General features: G+C 38.4%; 1 protein-coding gene across 1 annotated transcript; it reads right to left on the minus strand.

Moving 5' to 3' along the window:
• Nucleotides 1-7989: 7989 nt before the first annotated feature.
• Nucleotides 7990-17098, minus strand: LOC132956428 (NXPE family member 3-like). Its single transcript, XM_061029893.1, has 8 exons — nucleotides 17054-17098; nucleotides 15626-15761; nucleotides 13763-14242; nucleotides 13035-13209; nucleotides 10221-10516; nucleotides 9802-9872; nucleotides 8864-9070; nucleotides 7990-8780 (listed from the first exon to the last, which is right to left on the minus strand). Exons 3-8 carry the CDS (start codon nucleotides 13888-13890, stop codon nucleotides 8236-8238), a joined length of 1422 nt encoding a protein of 473 aa, XP_060885876.1. The 5' UTR covers nucleotides 13891-14242; nucleotides 15626-15761; nucleotides 17054-17098; the 3' UTR covers nucleotides 7990-8235.
• Nucleotides 17099-17726: the final 628 nt, after the last annotated feature.

The following is a 17726-nucleotide window of genomic DNA, read 5'->3' on the forward strand; positions in this document are numbered from 1 at the left end:
CTTCTTTGGATCCCTTGTCACCTTCTTTGGATGAGTACACTCAGGAAAGAGAGAGTTTTCATGCTCATGCACATCCTGAATGTGGTTGAGCATGGAAATGTACTTGGCCACCTTTTCTGGTCCTGATGTAGATGATGTTGCGCTCCAGTAAATGTGGTTCTTGATGGAACGGAGCCACTTCTTCACCACCTGGCAGTCTTTGTTCTGTGCAAGTTTATTCAATTTCTTTGACAGACCTGATAGCAGGGATACAAACAATAAATGAATATTAAATATATAGTTTGAGGAAGGCATGCTAAAGTGACAGTATGTGTCAAACTAAGACATGAATATTTACCCTTTTCAAAGTGCCAATTCTGGATCTGCGAGTTAAAGCTAGCCCCAAGTTCACCATCATTTTGGAACAAGCTTTATCCATTCAGTGCTTCGCCTCACTATGGTAGTATTTCTCTTCTTTGTCACTATGTCCATGTCCGTCATGTTTGCCTGTTTAAATCGCGTCCAATCACTGAATTGTTTCCATTCCTAAACACCTAATTCCTACACCCTGACATTGACTTTGGGAAACACATCCACTCCCTGCCCAGAAACCCCCCCCCAAAAAAAACATTAAAATACAGGCAAAGGACAGGGTCTCTGCAGACACAGTCACCACCACACATGTATGCCGGCCCATAAGTGATGAATGGGTGGCAAGTATATATATATTTTTTTAGGAAAAAGCTAGACTATCTTTGAGGAGTTAATACATGTAACTCTTATGGTGAATACATTTCCTCAATGTAAAGTCGTCCAGAAATGGGGAATACCATTTTGTACAAAACTGGTTTGTAAAGATGGGCATTTTAACACTGGAATCAATGGGGATTAAGTCATTAGAGTGTGTGAAGACGCACACACGCACGCACGCACGCACGCACGCACGCACGCACACGCACTCGCACACACACACACGCACGCAACACTATAAAATAATAAATTACACTTTTTTTTCATTATTTGAAAATTGCATTGCTTATTATTACTTTTCATTATTATTATTATTGTTATTGTATTATGTGTTGTTTTATGCTTTGGCAATATATTTTACACAGTAATGCCAATAAAGCTATTTGAATTGAACTGACTGCCTCAAGAGGTAACTGGAGGAACTGCAGTTTTTAAAACTTCCACAATGTCTTTTTTTTTACTTTTTATGTTGTTGTTTGTTGGCAAAAGTAAGTCAGGGAAAATGGTTTAGATTCCATAAATTAAATGACCTACAGGACAATCACATTGCAATAGGTGATTCCTTTACCATCACTTGTTTTACAATATCATTTTAGTAGAAAGCCTTGAACTTTACCTCAACATGTGCGCTTCCTTTCCACTGGCAGGATCACTTGTCTGGTTTAATAAAAAAGGAACTGGCAGAGGAGGAGTTTCAGGCCAAGCAATGGAGTCTAATAACATGCATTCCTCCTTAGCGTCTGCCAAAGACAGCAGCTCGAGGGTGCAGAAGTCGTCAGTGTGAGGAGCAGGGCGAGGAACAGTGGGAGGACCAGAGGTCACTTTCTTGAGGACAATGGCAGAGTTTTCTTCATAATTTAGCTGGCAAGGGGTTGAAAAAGAGAGATGGTGACAGAGAGGCATCAAACAAATTTCCTAAGATAAAATAAACTGAAGAAAGATGAGGGATTTTTGAGGGAAAACAATACCTAAGGGCAATGGTTGTTTACATTTCTTGATCTTAAGTGCATGATTGACACGGCATGCTCCATTCCACTTTTTCTAAGTTCCATTGCATAATGGTGGCACAACCAAATAACACGTTTTAATTTTTTTTTTTGTCTACCTCTGGCCACATTGCTAGTTTGATGGAAGACATTTAAATAAACCAGGCCCTGGTTGGACATTCAACTCTTCAAATGTGATTCTGTATGGGCATCTTTCTATCAAACAAGGTATGCTTTAAAAATACAACACTGCACTATTGACTTTAGACCAGCAATTATTTTCTGGATACCACAGTCTGGGACATGTCATTGATCACCAAAAATATTGATTTGAATGCATTTTTATTTTTTGTGCAGTGTCAGATTTTGATAAAATGCGACACATAGCACCCAATGTCCAAAAAGTTGACACAATAATAAAATTGCCAAAGATGAATAAATACTTTTAGCAATTTCTAATCAAAGTGACTTCAGTCTTTTAATCAGAATCAAATAAATCTGCGATCTTATTCTGACGGTCACATTCGGAAACCCTCTTCCCCTTGGCTGCACCTTGAGATCCTGTCCATGAAAACTGCAAACAGAAGCAGTGACAAGGGGCAACCCTGGCAAAGGCCAACGACCAGCATCATTCGCTCCAAAGCTTCCTGTGTTGTATATGTTTTCATGGTTTCAGGGGTGAAATGACCAGTACCACAAGGTGCATGTATTTATAGATGTGGCTGCAACTGAATCTGCATCAACGTGTAGAGGTTGTTTTCAAAACAAATGTAGCCTTTTCACGGTTTGCTCTGCAGGTGCATCTTTGATGCATTGTACATCTAAAAATCTGTGTTTAGTTCCCCATTCACAGAGTCCTTGACTGTATATTACATCAAAAATATTTGTCGATTGTTTTACTTAGTTCACACTAAGTGTCAGATTTTCACAGTCAGGTGTGCTAATGTTACATGATGAGGAAATCTGATCTCATGAAGTAGTGAAGTAATTTGTGGAAAATAGGTTGTAAGTAAGGTCGGGTTAGTTTCCCTGCAGGCACACAGTAATGCCTGCATGAAGGAAACATACATTTAGCCTAACTAAAGATTATTTTTTAATTAACTTTTTAATTGGTACCATTTTGTTACTTTATACTTTAACACAATTACATTTCACATTCTAATTCTGTTCCATTTATTCCTCAAAGTTTTTTCTTCAGTTTCACTTGTTACTTTGTAGATTCAAAAATCAGTGACTCTAATAACCATGGTGTACAATTTTAGATATTAAACATTCAATCAACCTCATCAACTCTGTGTCTCCCAGCTTCAACATGTGATACCATGTCTACAGTAATTTAATTTAAACTGGTCAAATAGCTCATTCTTCCCAAATGACTCAACATATTGAGGTATTTAAATACAAGTTGAACTTCTTTGATATAAAAAACTGTAAATGGAGGACTATTTTATACAACATGTTTTTTAATTTGTCATGTGATTTTTTTGTAATCATTTAACAGATTGATAAAGTATGCTGTAACAGAGTAAATGTGACACAGGAGTACATCCTCCAAAAGGTTTAAGCAAAGAATTATTCAGCAGCATAAAAGGGGTTTAGAAAAACTACAAAATACCCAAATGGAAACATGTTGTTTACACAACATGAATAAAAAATAAAAATAAAAATTATACCCTTAATCAAAATAAAGAACATTATGTCTTACCTCAGTAGAGATTAATATGGAGAGAACACAGTGGTGAAATCTTCTTAATGTGATGGTGATCAAATAATAAAAAGAAGTTTATTTCTCTGAGTTTTAGTACTATGATAGAATCCTTCACTTACAGATAACAGACAACCTGTCGTAACAAGAAGCATCAAGACAACACAAAAAGTCATTGGGTTTTCAGAGGGAGGGTTTCACTGCCAAGAATGTTGCCTCCCTTTATTCTAACCTCTATATGATTGTCTTTGGTGACTGCCTTTTTTTTTAAAAGAGAAAACAGGAAGATACAGTTACTGATAGGAACATACACCAGCTATACATTCTCAAACCCTGCAGGCAGTATCCTGAATCAAAACAGTTTTACAGGATTTTTTGTTCTCTAAAAGGTTAAAGTTGTTCTCGCCCAGGTTGCTACGTTGAGTTTCAACTGAATTTTCCAAACTGGACACACTGAATGTGAAAAAAGAACAAACTCCATCCACAGTTAAGAGGAAAGAGCCTTCAACTAGATTGGTAGTTGTTGTAGTTGCTGTAACATCCCTCCTAGATGCTCTGACAACAAGATACAAATTGTCATGAATGGTTGGAAAACAAGGAGAGGTGGACCCAAGTGCAGAATAAACTAAAAGTATTTAACAATCAAAAAAGGCAAACAAAAACTTACTATCAAAATCCAAAACAAAAAAACAAGGAGACACTAGTAGACTGACAACTGACATACAACAATGAACTGACACAGGAGGGAAGAAACACAGAGACTAAATAGACACAGTGGTAATCAAACACAGGTGAGACTAATGACACAGGTGAAGAGAATGAGGGCAATCACACTGGAGGGAAACACACAGAGGAAGGAATGAACACAAGAAACACTGAGGACAACTACAAAATAAATACATGAAACACTGAAAACACTGTAGAATGAAAAATTAAGAAACACTAGAACATAGAGGGAAACTCCATACTCATCTCTCTCTCTTGCTCTCTTGGCATGTCTTTTCCCACATTTCATCAGTAATAATAGTATTCATTTCTAATGCCCATTTCTGTTTCGTTTGTAAAGTGTCTCCTGTGTCCTTACCCTGAAACCATCTGTAGAGATGGGAAATAAGATTCTTTTTCAACACTCCCTCCATAGTCAACATAAAGATTCTTTCTAAACTCGATGGTAACTTACACACCGGCTCCCAGTCTTAATGCGTCTGTAGATAGTGTCGTAACTGGAGAAATCTTAAAACATCCATCCCTAATAAACCAAATTCTCTCTGGAGGTGTTCGTAAGATTTCAATACTTCCCCTTGAAAGAGCTGATTAACAGTAGTTAAACCATGTTATTAAGGTCCTCAGTTGTGCCGCCCAGTGGTAGTATTTGAGGTTAGGTAAATTAAGCCCACCCTTTTGCTTTGGTAGTAATATATATATATATATATACATATAAACTTGGTTATCAGTTTGTCGAGGACGTTGAATATTGCCATAGGGACTCCGGGTCCAATGGTAGCTTTTTTAATGAATTTGCTGGCTTTGACAAACTTATTATTGCTGGTGACTTTAATATCCATATTGATGATCCCTCTAATGGTCTTTCAACTGAGTTTTTAAAAATCACTGAGTCTTTTAACCTAGTACAGCATGTATCTGGGCCAACTCACAACAGGGGCCACACATTAGATTTAGATTTCACTCTAGGTTTGGCCTTGGAAAACGTTTTTATCTCAGATCATTTGAGTGTCTACTTCAGCACTGTGTTTAATACTGCCCCAAAATACCCCATCAGTACTATTTGTTCACATATCTTTAATCTTTTTCCCTTGGCCAACTAAAACAAACTCCATCTTTACTATCTCAACACAGTGACTTAGGTGACTTAGTTAATAGCTTTAGAAGTAGCGGCCGAAGCAACAGAGTCCGCTACACGATGCTATAATGAGAATATTTGACTTTAAATCAATGCTATGTGTAGTCCAATGGAATGACAACATCCACAAAAGAGCAGAGAACAATATGCTGATGAACAGAAAACTTAATGCAACCTTTTAATTACGTGCACCAAGATCGTAGTGGTCACGTGCAGACACTTTATGCACCGTGCGGCAGTCACTGTATAAACGTCATTCTCTTCCCATTGGCTCGAGGTGAATTCTGCTGCAGAGTTCTCACATTAGCTCAATCGGACTTTCTGCTTAAAAAATACTAAGGGTCTGGCTGGAGATACTCCGGGTAAAGTCAGCACAAAAAATTTGGCTGTGTGTGTTCACATATACCCTAAAGCCCCTTCGGGGAGCCTAATCCCCAGATTTTTTCAGGAGATTTCCGTATGTGTGAAAAGGGTTTTATTAACCCTGCCCCCCAGCTCTGTCAGCTTCCTCAAACACTAGTTCTTATTTTTTTTCCTGAAAAAAATCATGAATGTTAGGTCTAATATTGTACCAACAACAACTGCACATATTTATGATTATCCTGTCCGCTCTGAACTGCTCAGCCATTTTCAATTAATTTCTCTTACTGAGCTTATCGATACTGTGTCTCACATGCGTACCACCTCAAGCCCTATTGATATCTTACCCACTTCACTCCTGAAAGAGGTTATTGGTACAATTGGCCCCAGCTTACTTAACATCATTAACTTTTCCCAATCATTTTAAACAAGCAAGCATCCAGCCCTTACTCAAAAAGCCTAACCTTGATCTATCACTTTCAGAGAATTATAGACCCATTTCCAAACTCCCGTTCATATCTAAGGTTCTTGAAAAGGTTGAAAAGGTGTTTTTTTTTTGCCAGCTCACATCTGTTTTAAACAATAATGACATCTGTGACAAGTTTCAATCAGGGTTCTTCCAACGACACAGTACCAAAACTGCTCTTATCAGGGCTACAAACGATTTGCTGATGAGCGCTTATAATGGGGAATGTTTGGTTATATTGCTGTTGGACCTAAGCGCAGCATTTGATACTATTGATCATAAAATTCTAGCCAATAGACTTAATCAGTGTGTGGGCATCACCGGAACTGCACTCAAATGGTTTGGGTCATACCTGTCAAATAGAGGATTTTCTGTCTCAATTGGTAATTTTGTTTCTTCCTCGGCCCCCATGACATACGGTCTGCCACAGGGCTCAATTCTTGGTCCAGTCTTGTTTTCCCTTCATATGCTCCCACTAGGAAATATTATGAATCACTTTGAGGGGGTCTCCCATCACTGTTATGCTGATAATGTGTGAATATACCTGTCCTTCAAGTCAGACAATATCAGCCGCTTAAACAATTTAGTGGAGAGCATGGCCCCCATCGAGAAATGGATGAGCTGTCATTGTCTGCAGCTAAATACAGGGAAGACAAGAGGTCATTTTCTTTGGCCCGATCATATAGCAAGCAAATTCAAGCCGCTCTTTGGTCCTCTAACACCCAATATAAAATCTACAGGTAGAAATGTCGGTATTACATTTGATTCACAGCTTAACTTCTTTCCGCACATCAATAATAATAATTAAATCCAGCTAACAAACATTAGTAAATTAAATCAACTCTGTCTTTCCCTGATCTAGAGAAGCTTATTCATGCCTTTGTCTTTTCACGTTTGGGCGACTGCAACTCACTTTTCACTTGCCTTAGTCAGTCCTCAATGGCCAGCCTCCAGCAAGTGCAGAATGCTGCTGCTCGGATTTTAAAGAGGTCATATTATGCCCTTTTTGGGGTTCTTATATTTAATCTATGTACCTACTAAAGTATGTTCACAATAGCTAAAGTTTGAAAAAAGTATCTGTTTTCATGTACTGCCGCTCCATGCACCGGCTCTCTTCTGACTCTCTCTCTAAGGCTCTGAAGTGCCCACGTTCAGAGTCCCCATGTGTGCCAAGTCTGATGTGATTGGTCGGCCTGTTGGCTCTTGCGTAATTGGTCAGTCGCTCTGCACGGTTCTCGGAAATGTCCCGCCTCTTTTACCTTATTGGGAATGCAGCCACTTTGGCTCTGAAGGGAGCAAAAACATTAGCACCTTAGCACTACTGTGCTACCGCAGGCTGCGGCATATCGTGGGCGTGCTACAGAAGTTAATGGGCGTGCAACATGAGCTGCCGGGCTTGCCACAACGAGCCAATGGGCTTAGATCAGTGATATCACACTGACAAGACGTCACACTGGCAAGTTTTTTTTCGAGGGGGGCTAGAACCGAGCGTTACATGCAGCTGATGCTGAAGCTAACAGGAGGACGTAGGAGAAGCTACGTTTCCGCGGACTTTGAATTTTTGCACATAGATGTGCCTAAACATGTACAGGACACATGGAAAACACACTAAAGGGCATATAAAACCAAAAAAAGCATATGACCCCTTTAACAAATGCAAACTGTAGGTCAAACATTACCCCAATCCTTTCCTCCCTCCATTTGCTGCCCGTTACTTACAGGGTTGATTTAACCCCCCCTCTTACATTAAAGAACTTTTAACCCCTTATGCTCCGAGCCAAATCTTAGATCATCAAGAGCACCATTATTAGTCGTTCCTAGATCTAGGCTGGTTACCAAGGGTTACCCTACCCGTAGAAATTAGGCTGGCAAACTGTTCCTATTTTGAAATCCTTGCTCCAAACACATTTTTATAAGAAGGCCTTTTTAACGATTGATCAGTAATTAATGGCCTGCTTTAATTAATTGAATACATTTTTATAACTCACCAATGTTTTATCCTGATTCTTTTGTGAAGCACTTTTCATGTATGTTTTATTATGTTTGATTGAATGCGTTCTGTAAAGCACTTTGTAACCTTGTTTAGATACGTGCTATATAAATAAAGTTATTATTATTATTAAATGCACTATTGGGGGCACATGTGGGACAATATAATGTTAATCATATTCTTAATGATGGGAGGAGGTGGGTGAACGTAGTGAGGCAGGTGGTGGGCCAGAACCATCTCCCAGGCATCCACCAGCTGAACATTAAGTCCTTTGAACACAGCTCTGACCACCTTGTCCTGTTGAATAGCATACCAGTCATTAAAGGCAAATATATAGGGGTTTGTACCTCTGAGGTTTGGAGTCCTGATGACCACCAGCGTGTCTGGAGCCCTGTTTAACAGACGAATCACCGCCCTGCGGATGCCGTAAAGCCTTCTGATGTAGAATTGCATTGGGAAAGGAGTGAGGTGGGCCCAGATACCAAAAATTACAACTGTGTTGGTGCCACCAACTACATCATCTATTTCATTGGCAATGTAACGCAGCTCACTGGTTGGGATAAGGACGGAAATACTAAGAGGAGGACCGTGGAAGCGGAACTTCACCAAGATGTTTTTTGCATTGTCCCATATCATGAAAGGTCCTAATCTCTTCGGATTATTCCGGTTTATCTCCTTAGCATCTGAAAGTATGAAAAAAGGAGCAGATTAAGCTGTGATATAAATACAATTAAACTGTTGCCTGAAATCACTGTGAATCAACTACCTGGAAGTGAAGCATCAAGGTACTCAAACCACTGCCTGACGGTGGAGTCTCCATACAGGTGGACCACCTTTCCTTTCAGACACTGACTGATGGCAGAGGAGTTGTTGAATTGGTGGACTTTGGTGCCACCTAGTGATCGCCACACACCCTGGTAGTAATACCCAGAGAGTCCAGACTTCCCACTGCCTTGACTATCCATGGGTTGCTCTGAGAATTGTTTATCAAAATAAGCATTTGGTTATTAAACTCATTGTTGTATCATTTGTCCACCGATCCCCTAAAAAGGCCAAAACAAGGTCTCTGCTTTACCTTACTCATTTTACTTTACACTAATGAGGACATTATACACATGTCACAAAAGCATTTGTAGTGGCAACTTTCATAAACAGTTTTTATCACTTAGTAGGAGCCAATCTGTTTCTTAATTCTGAAATATTTACTGTAAATGATATTCTTATTTCTTATGATCTAAATGTTGTGTTTTACTAACATGAACTGAAATCAAAATTCTTAAATTAAATGGATCATGATTAAAATGGCTTCTACAGAGTTCTTTGATGTTTTTCAAAAGATTAAGTTTATGCTTTACTACAATATAGTGAGTGTATGTCTCGAATGCACATGTTTATTGTGGTTAAGGAAAATGTTACCAAATGCCTTTTATTTGACAATGTTAATTATTTAAAGTAAAATATTTACAGATGTTAAGTGGTTTGAGTTTTTTATTAGTACACTGGTACTGAGTTAATGAGATAAGCACTTGCAGCTCTTCCTCAGTTTTGTAGATAGAAGCTGGGTTTTTTTTTTTTTTTTTTGACTTATATGTATATCTGTTTGAATACAGAGAGTTAGGTTTTATACATTTTTACCAAACCATTTTTATTTTCAAGGTCACATGGAGATATTTTTTAGTTGAAAGTAGAAAAGTTGTGCTTTACCTTTCCTTTGAGGCAGCACAGTAACATTGGCCGGTCCTGAAGCCTGAATGAAGACTTGCATGTTGACATTGCTGGGGGGGAAAAGCTCCCATGATTAAGAATCTCTTAACACACTACAATATGTAAATGTCAAATGTGATTTACCAAAAGGTAGCACTTTAGTCACCATAAATTACTTTGCCTCCATATTTGGACTCTAAAGATACACTTTATAGTTTTGTTGATGAGAGAGACTTTAATTGTTCAGACTAAGTGTTTTGATAGGTATCATCTTACACTATAAACATCTTAAGATTTTATCTTTGCCTCCTGTAGTTACAAACACAACATTTCCCCCCAGGAGATACATACTTTACACTTTGTTTATAGTCATTACATGTAAAAGTAGATGCATCATTTCTATTGCTATGCTCCCTCACCTTTTGAAAAGTTTCGCCTCATTAGCCTTGAGTTTTATACCCATTCCTCCATTCATGTGGTTCATCCTGGTATCACAGCTCAGTTTCTTTGGCTTATAGCAGAACCACGGGTCACCAGTACGGAGGTCAGTGTAGTTGCACTGTGGCTGGTTGGTTTGACGTAGACAAATATTACAGATGGTAGTTTCAGAGATTGAACCTGAGCGGAAGAGGCTCTTTAAGATAGTCCTATCAGGCTGTTCTCTGTTTAGCCTACGGAGGACTGTGATAGCCTTGCTTGAGTGGACAAGCGTCACCTGATAAAACAAAGAACAAGAGTTTAAAGTTATATCATACAAGTCATGCCTACTAATTATTAATTGAATAATTAGAAAACAAAGTTGTATTTTTGGTGTCAGCTGACTGAAGTTGTTCATTTATTTTAAATTAAAAGCTTAAGAGACATTGATGCAAATGGTCAACTCCCCACTAGCTGGCCAGTAGAACTTGTTTTCTTCAACATGTATATTTTTGGACCTGTCTCATCTTAATTGGATAGGACAGCTGACAACACCAGGAAATGTTGGGAGAAGAGAGTTGGGGATGACATTAAGCAAAGGGCAAAGGTCAGATTTGAACCCCATACCGCAGCAAACGGGACTATACCCTATGTAAATTGGGTGCACATCATACCCACTAGGCTATTGGAACCTCCATAGAATTAGTTTTCTTATAATTATAGACCCTCCACTTGTCTGTGGAGTAAAGCATTCAACAATCCTCACACCATTCTCTGGCCCACAGGAAACATTTTTACATACAGTCACATCAAATGACTAACATTTGCATGAAAATATCTCCAAAAGGATCCAACAACACCAACCTCTTTAGTTCAGTAATTCAACTCAACAAAAAGGTTCATTAAAGTGTTCTACTGATGTCTTATGTAAAGGTAGAGTCAGTGGCATTGTTTGTTGCAGCTTGTGAACACAACATCCAAATTGGGCCCCTCCTCCTGGGCTCACCGTCCCCAGAAGTGCACACTCACTGCAGGTGAGTAGTGTGTAAGTTTCCTGCTTGTACATACACTGCAATATCGCATGGTAGCACAAGCTAACCACCGATGTAAGACATCTGCATGTCCAACAGAATGCAGGCCAATTCTGCAACCATGAGTGAGAGCCAACCCTCGTTTTTGAACAAGGTTTATCCGTGTAGCGTTTTGTCTCACCTCACTATGATTATATTTTAAGTTATTGCCGCTACTTCCACATCAATCTTATTAGCCGGGGGTTGAATCACAACCAATAACTGAATTGTATCCACTCCTAAACACACCTGCACACTGACATTGGCAGGGGGAAGCACAGCCACTCCACACCCAGAAAACCAAAACATTAAAATGCAGGCAAAGGATAGGGTGTCTGGAGACACAGTCACCACTACAGATGTATGGAGGCCCACTCACGTGATGATTGAGTAACATTACTTTTGTCTAAAGTCTATATTTTATTTTTCAGGTAAAAGCTACTGGCTTGATAACGTTTAACCGTTGTGATAAATACATTTCCTCAATGTTAAGTTTTCCAGAATAGCAGAAGAAAATAACATTTTGTAAGACTGGTTGTAGACGCTTCACTCATCACTGTGACCTGTACACTAACTCAGATTGGCCATCTTTGAAGGTGCGCAGGCATATACACTAGCTGAAGCTTATTTATAAATCTCTTCTATGAAGGTAGATATGTTGCAAAATAGGAGAGCTTGTAGAATGTGATGTGAGCTTGTAGAATGTGATGTGAGAGCTTGTAGAATGTGATGTGAGAGCTTGTAGAATGTGATGTGAGAGCTTGTAGAATGTGATGTGAGCTTGTAGAATGTGATGTGAGAGCTTGAAAGAAATGTGAACCTGTAGAGTTAAAATTTGAACCCAAAGAAAATATTCACACATCCGTGATCTGAATGTGAAGTCACAGAAAAAATATTCACAAATTAGTAGACTGATATTTACACAAGTAAAATGACAGCTGCAAACTTGTAATCCAACATTTACTCACATGTTTTTTTATTACTCGTGCCTATTATCCTTCACAACCTCAACTCTGCGGTTACAACTTCTCAAATCTGCCACTACAACTGCACAAACTACTTTTCTCGCGTGAATCTGCGCTGCTTGAGTTTCAAAACATTTTGCGAGACGTCTGTAGCAAAACAAATTTCTACTTTTAGAAATGCCCCCCTCCCCCTCCCTCCTCCCCTCGCTGTGTGTCTGCGTGTGGGAGGAATTGGCCGATGATTCACATTTCTTTCAAGCTCTCACATCTCATTCTACAAGCTCTCACATCACATTCTACAAGCTCTCACATCTCATTCTACAAGCTCACATCACATTCTACAAGCTCTCACATCACATTCTACAAGCTCTCACATCACATTCTACAAGCTCACATCACATTCTACAAGCTCTCACATCTCATTCTACAAGCTCACATCACATTCTACAAGCTCTCACATCACATTCTACAAGCTCTCACATCTCATTCTACAAGCTCTTACATCACATTCTACAAGCTCTCACATCTCATTCTACAAGCTCTCACATCACATTCTACAAGCTCTCACATCTCATTCTACAAGCTCACATCACATTCTACAAGCTCTCACATCACATTCTACAAGCTCTCACATCACATTCTACAAGCTCACATCACATTCTACAAGCTCTCACATCTCATTCTACAAGCTCTCACATCACATTCTACAAGCTCTCCTATTTTGCAACATATTTACCTTCATACTCTTCTTGGTTTGGTGCCTTCTTATCTATGTTCATACCTTCAAAGAACCAGAAGCCACTATGCCTTGTGTTCCTGTGATGTCTTTAAACTGTCTGTGCCTCGTGTCTGCACTGAGCTCGGGAAAAGAGCGTTTAGTTTTGCTGCTCCCACCGCATGGAACTTTCTCCAAAATGACTTGAAAATGGCGGAGCTCTTGAAGCCTTTGGCTCGATCTTAAAAGATAAAAAACGCGAGACAATTGGACAGTGCCTGTGTTTCTGAATTGTACTCTGTGATCAAGATTCTGCACTTTATCTGTAAATCAATTTTCACATTGTAAATTGTTGTTCTCTCCTAACTTATTGTTTGTAAACTGTCTCTTTATCATGTAATGCTTTTTATGACGTGTGCTGCTGCCCTCTTGGCCAGGTCACCCTTGTGAAAGAGATCCTGATCTCAATGAGTTATTTATCTGGTTAAATAAAGGTTCAATAAAAATAAAAAAAACATGTTTATTTGTGTTGTAAAGTTGGGCAACAGGATCAAAGGTGAATGACTCATAAGAGACCGCCAGAAGAGGCAATTGGAGGAACAGCAGTTTTTAAAACTTCCACAATGTCTTTTCTTTTTTCTTACTTTTTATGTTGTTGTTTGTTTGCAAAAGTAAGTCAGGGGGAATGGTTTAGATTTCATGAATTAAATGACCTACAGGACATTGCATTAGGTAATTATTTAGTCATCACTTATTGTACATTAACAATTTAAAGATATAGCCTTGAACTTTACCTCAACCTGTGCACTTCCTTCCCAGAGTAAAGAGAATACAGCAGAGTAGGAGCCATTAAGGAGATCCACCACTCGTCCAGCCACACCTGCTTCAAGTGCCCTGTTGTGCAATCGGGTAACAATTGCATCTCCTCCAGACTTCTTGGGGTTACCTTGGAAGTCGTACATTTTTATCATAACTTCCAGCTGGTCTCCTACATGCCGCTCGTCTCCAACCCCCCCTGGGAGAATGGTGAAGGTGCTGTGGGCGGCGTTACTTGTCTGATTCAATGAAAAAGGAGCTGGCAGAGGAGGAGTTTCAGGCCAAGCAATGGACTGCAATATGAGACGTTCCTCCTCAGCATCTGCAGAAGACAGTGGCTTGAAGGTGCAGAAGTTGTCAGGCACTGGAGGAGCAGTGGGAGGAGCAGTGGGAGGAACAGTGGGCTGAGTAGAGGTCACTTTCTTGTTGATGATGGCAGAGTTTTCTTTATAATTCAGCTGGCAAGGAGTTGAAAAAGAAGGATGGTGACAAAGATGCATTGAACAAATTTACTAAAATAAAATAAACAAAAAAAAGATGGAATATTTATCCAAATACATTTGTATTATTAATAACTGTTTATTTTTAAAACTTTAATCTGCCGGAAGTCACTTTGGAATTATTCTTAACTTGACCTAAGGACAATAGTCGTTTACATTTCTTGATCTTACAGCATGCTCTCCCCTTATGAACATTTCATTTACAAATGTTCTCTTATTTACTCTTTTCAATGATCAAAGTTGTGTTTTAATTTTTTCCAATTATATATTGTCTACTTTTCCCTCTCAAAGTTAGGTGTTTCTGTATCTGGCGCATTATTAATTTAATGGCGGATTATAGACATTTTATAAGACCAGGCCGATACACTGAGGGCCACTCTATAAAATACTGAAGTAATATCCACTGCAATGATCTCAACATGGAAAAAAAAGTGTTTTGGGACAGAATTGCTCGGGATCTAATATGATGATGTCAGGGAACAAGAAAACAAAGGATCCTTTCTTCTGCCCCTTCATCAACTCCATTTTCCATTATATGAGCAATTGCACTGCTACGTAACTGTCATTCTAAGTGAGACAACAACTAGGAAGATGTGTGAGTCACTTGAGACAACAGAGTGCCACCAAGATGTCACTCTGTGAATTATGTGATTCTGCAAATCTTTCTATCAAACCAGGAGTGTACAGGAAATGTACAATATGTCACATTTTATTACGTTCTTTACACTAAAATATCTAAATGAATTAAAAATTGACTAAGCTTGTGTTGTAATAACTTTATTTCTATAGTTATGGACTAAGCCTATGTTATATATTTGTCACATCTATCAACAATCTAACAATCTAACAACACCCACTGACTGGGGCGCCCCACTGTCCATATTTTAGTAATTCATTGTAAGAAAGGCTAGAAGCAGAACCCAAGTAATCTCCATGTATAAACTTAAGGACTGAGTGGACATACAAAATGTAATAATGAAGTAGACAGCTGATATCTGTGTGTTTTTATTTGTAGAGAGCAGATGAACACCTTCATTGTTGCACTTCTGTACAAACTTACATTTAATGGATTTTTTTACATATCACTTTCATTTCAGCATAAATCTTACTTAACAACTATCGTTGTATTTTAAATTCAACTACTTTTTGTATGTATTTTCACAATAATGGGTGAAATATGCATTTTGCAAATCCTAAAACTTTTATTTGTTTATGGAAAGCATCTCGCGACCCCCCTTTCAGTGTCTCAGGAGCCCCCAGGGGGGCCCAATCCCCACTTTAGTACATTGAAAGACACTCAATGACCACCTTTAAAGTGTTACCAATAATCCCAGTTCTCACCTCGAGCAGGTCCATGTTTCTTAGTACAAAGAACAACACAGTCAGAAGGAGAAGGATGACACAGGTCTTCAGAAGTTTCATGTTGACATGGTTACTTATAAAACCTTTTAGCCACATGGTGAGTCCTCCTCTGGTACTGGATTAAAACAACCAAAAGGGGAAACAGACTCTGTGTTAAGTTTATAATGTGAATTCTTCTTGAAGACACTTAACTCAGTCATAAAAACCTCTGAATATTTATAGTGTCATCATGTCTCACTACCAACATCAAACTAATCTAGTCAATCGAGAATGTGATAATTATATGTTACCAAACAGGGCGTTTACAACAAAACAACTTTTTGGTGCTTGAGGGTTGACAGGAACATAATTACAATGTTCATACTGATGGTCAAATTCTCACTATCAGGTGTGCCAAGGTTACATGGTCTTATGAAATGTACTGACGTCACTTGAGGACAAAAGGTTGACTTAAGGTAGGGTTAGTTTCCCTGCAGGCACACAGTAATGGAGGCACGAAGGAAACATGTACATTTAGCCTAATCAATCAATCAATCAATCAATCAATCAATCAATCAATCAATCAATCAATCAATCAATCAATCAATCAATCGATCAATCAATCAATCAATTCTTATTTGTATAACCACAACTCATAACAAGTGTTATCTTGACACACTTTACAAAAAGCAGGTAAAAGACCTTAATACCTAACTAAAGATTGTTTTTAAGTAGACATTTTAATTGGTACTATTTTGTTACTTTATACTTTAACACATTTACATTTCAGATTATAATTCTATTCCATTTATTCCTCAATGTTTTTTCTTCAGTTTCACTTGTTACTTTGTAGATTAAAAAATCAATGATTCTAAAAATCATGATGTATAATTTTAGACAACATTAAATTAAGCTCATCAACTCTGTGTCTCACAGCTTCAGCATATATGATACCATGTCTGCAGTAATTTAATTGAAACTGTTCAAATAGCTCATGCTTATCGAATGACGACACTTATTTTTGGGCATTTAAATATATTTTGATGGCACTGTACTACCTCTAAATGGAGGACTATTTTTAACTAGATTCATCAAACTGAACATATTCTTTTAAACTGATGGGATCATAGATTGATAAAGTATGATATATGACATGGGGTTTTATATCAGAGTTTGAACTCAAACAGTGAAGAGTATTTCCTATCCCTAAAGTATCCAGTAACAAAACAAGTAAATGTGATACAGGGGTTCAATTAAAAACAAAAATCAGACGCAAGAAGGTTAAAGCATGCAGCATAAAAGAGATACAGAAAACGTTAAAAAAAAATACCTTCAAAGTAGATACTAATGGAAACATGTTGTTTTCCCAGCGTCTATAAAATTAAACATAAGGTACACCCAAACAAAATAAAGAATATTACGGCTTACCTCAGAAGACATTAATTTGGAGTGAACACAGTGGTGAAATCTCTGGGTTAGGGTGGGTTGTTTTACTCAGAAAACAAGACAACCTGTCATAACAAGAAGCTTAAAAAAAGTGATAAAGAAGCTTCATAAAGTGATCAAGGTGCAATTATGAAGATGACGGCTACCCTTCATAAGACTTTCCTCCCTACATTCAACCATTGTTTAGATATGCAGTGATGTGTCAAGTCAATGAATATAAACGCCAGCTCAAACAACAGATAACAAAAAGGAACTTTGCTCACTAAGAGGTGTTCACTGGAGTTAATGTATTTACTTAGGTTCGGGAGCAGGATCACGCCTAAAACCACACCTGTAATTACCTGACAGCCTATTTACACCTGGTCACCTCATCACATCCCGTTTGTCTCAGATCCTTCTACCCACCCTCCCTTCCCTACTTCTCATCCATTCACCCTCCTTCCTCATCCCTTCCCTTGTTGTGGATTTTTCTGTTGGTAATAAAAGATCTCAAGTCAAAGTCTTTTGTCTTTGTGTATTTTATTGCATATAGTAAGAGTTGTTTTGCAAAAGGGGTAATCAGCTACGAAAGTAACATCAGTCACAAGTGCATCAAAGATTCCCGGGGCAGTCCCGGTTGCAGAGCAGAAACGAGTTGCCCGAATTTCCCCTCTGG

This window comes from Labrus mixtus, chromosome 22 (assembly GCF_963584025.1).
Source record: "Labrus mixtus chromosome 22, fLabMix1.1, whole genome shotgun sequence".
NCBI classification, from domain to species: domain Eukaryota; kingdom Metazoa; phylum Chordata; class Actinopteri; order Labriformes; family Labridae; genus Labrus; species Labrus mixtus.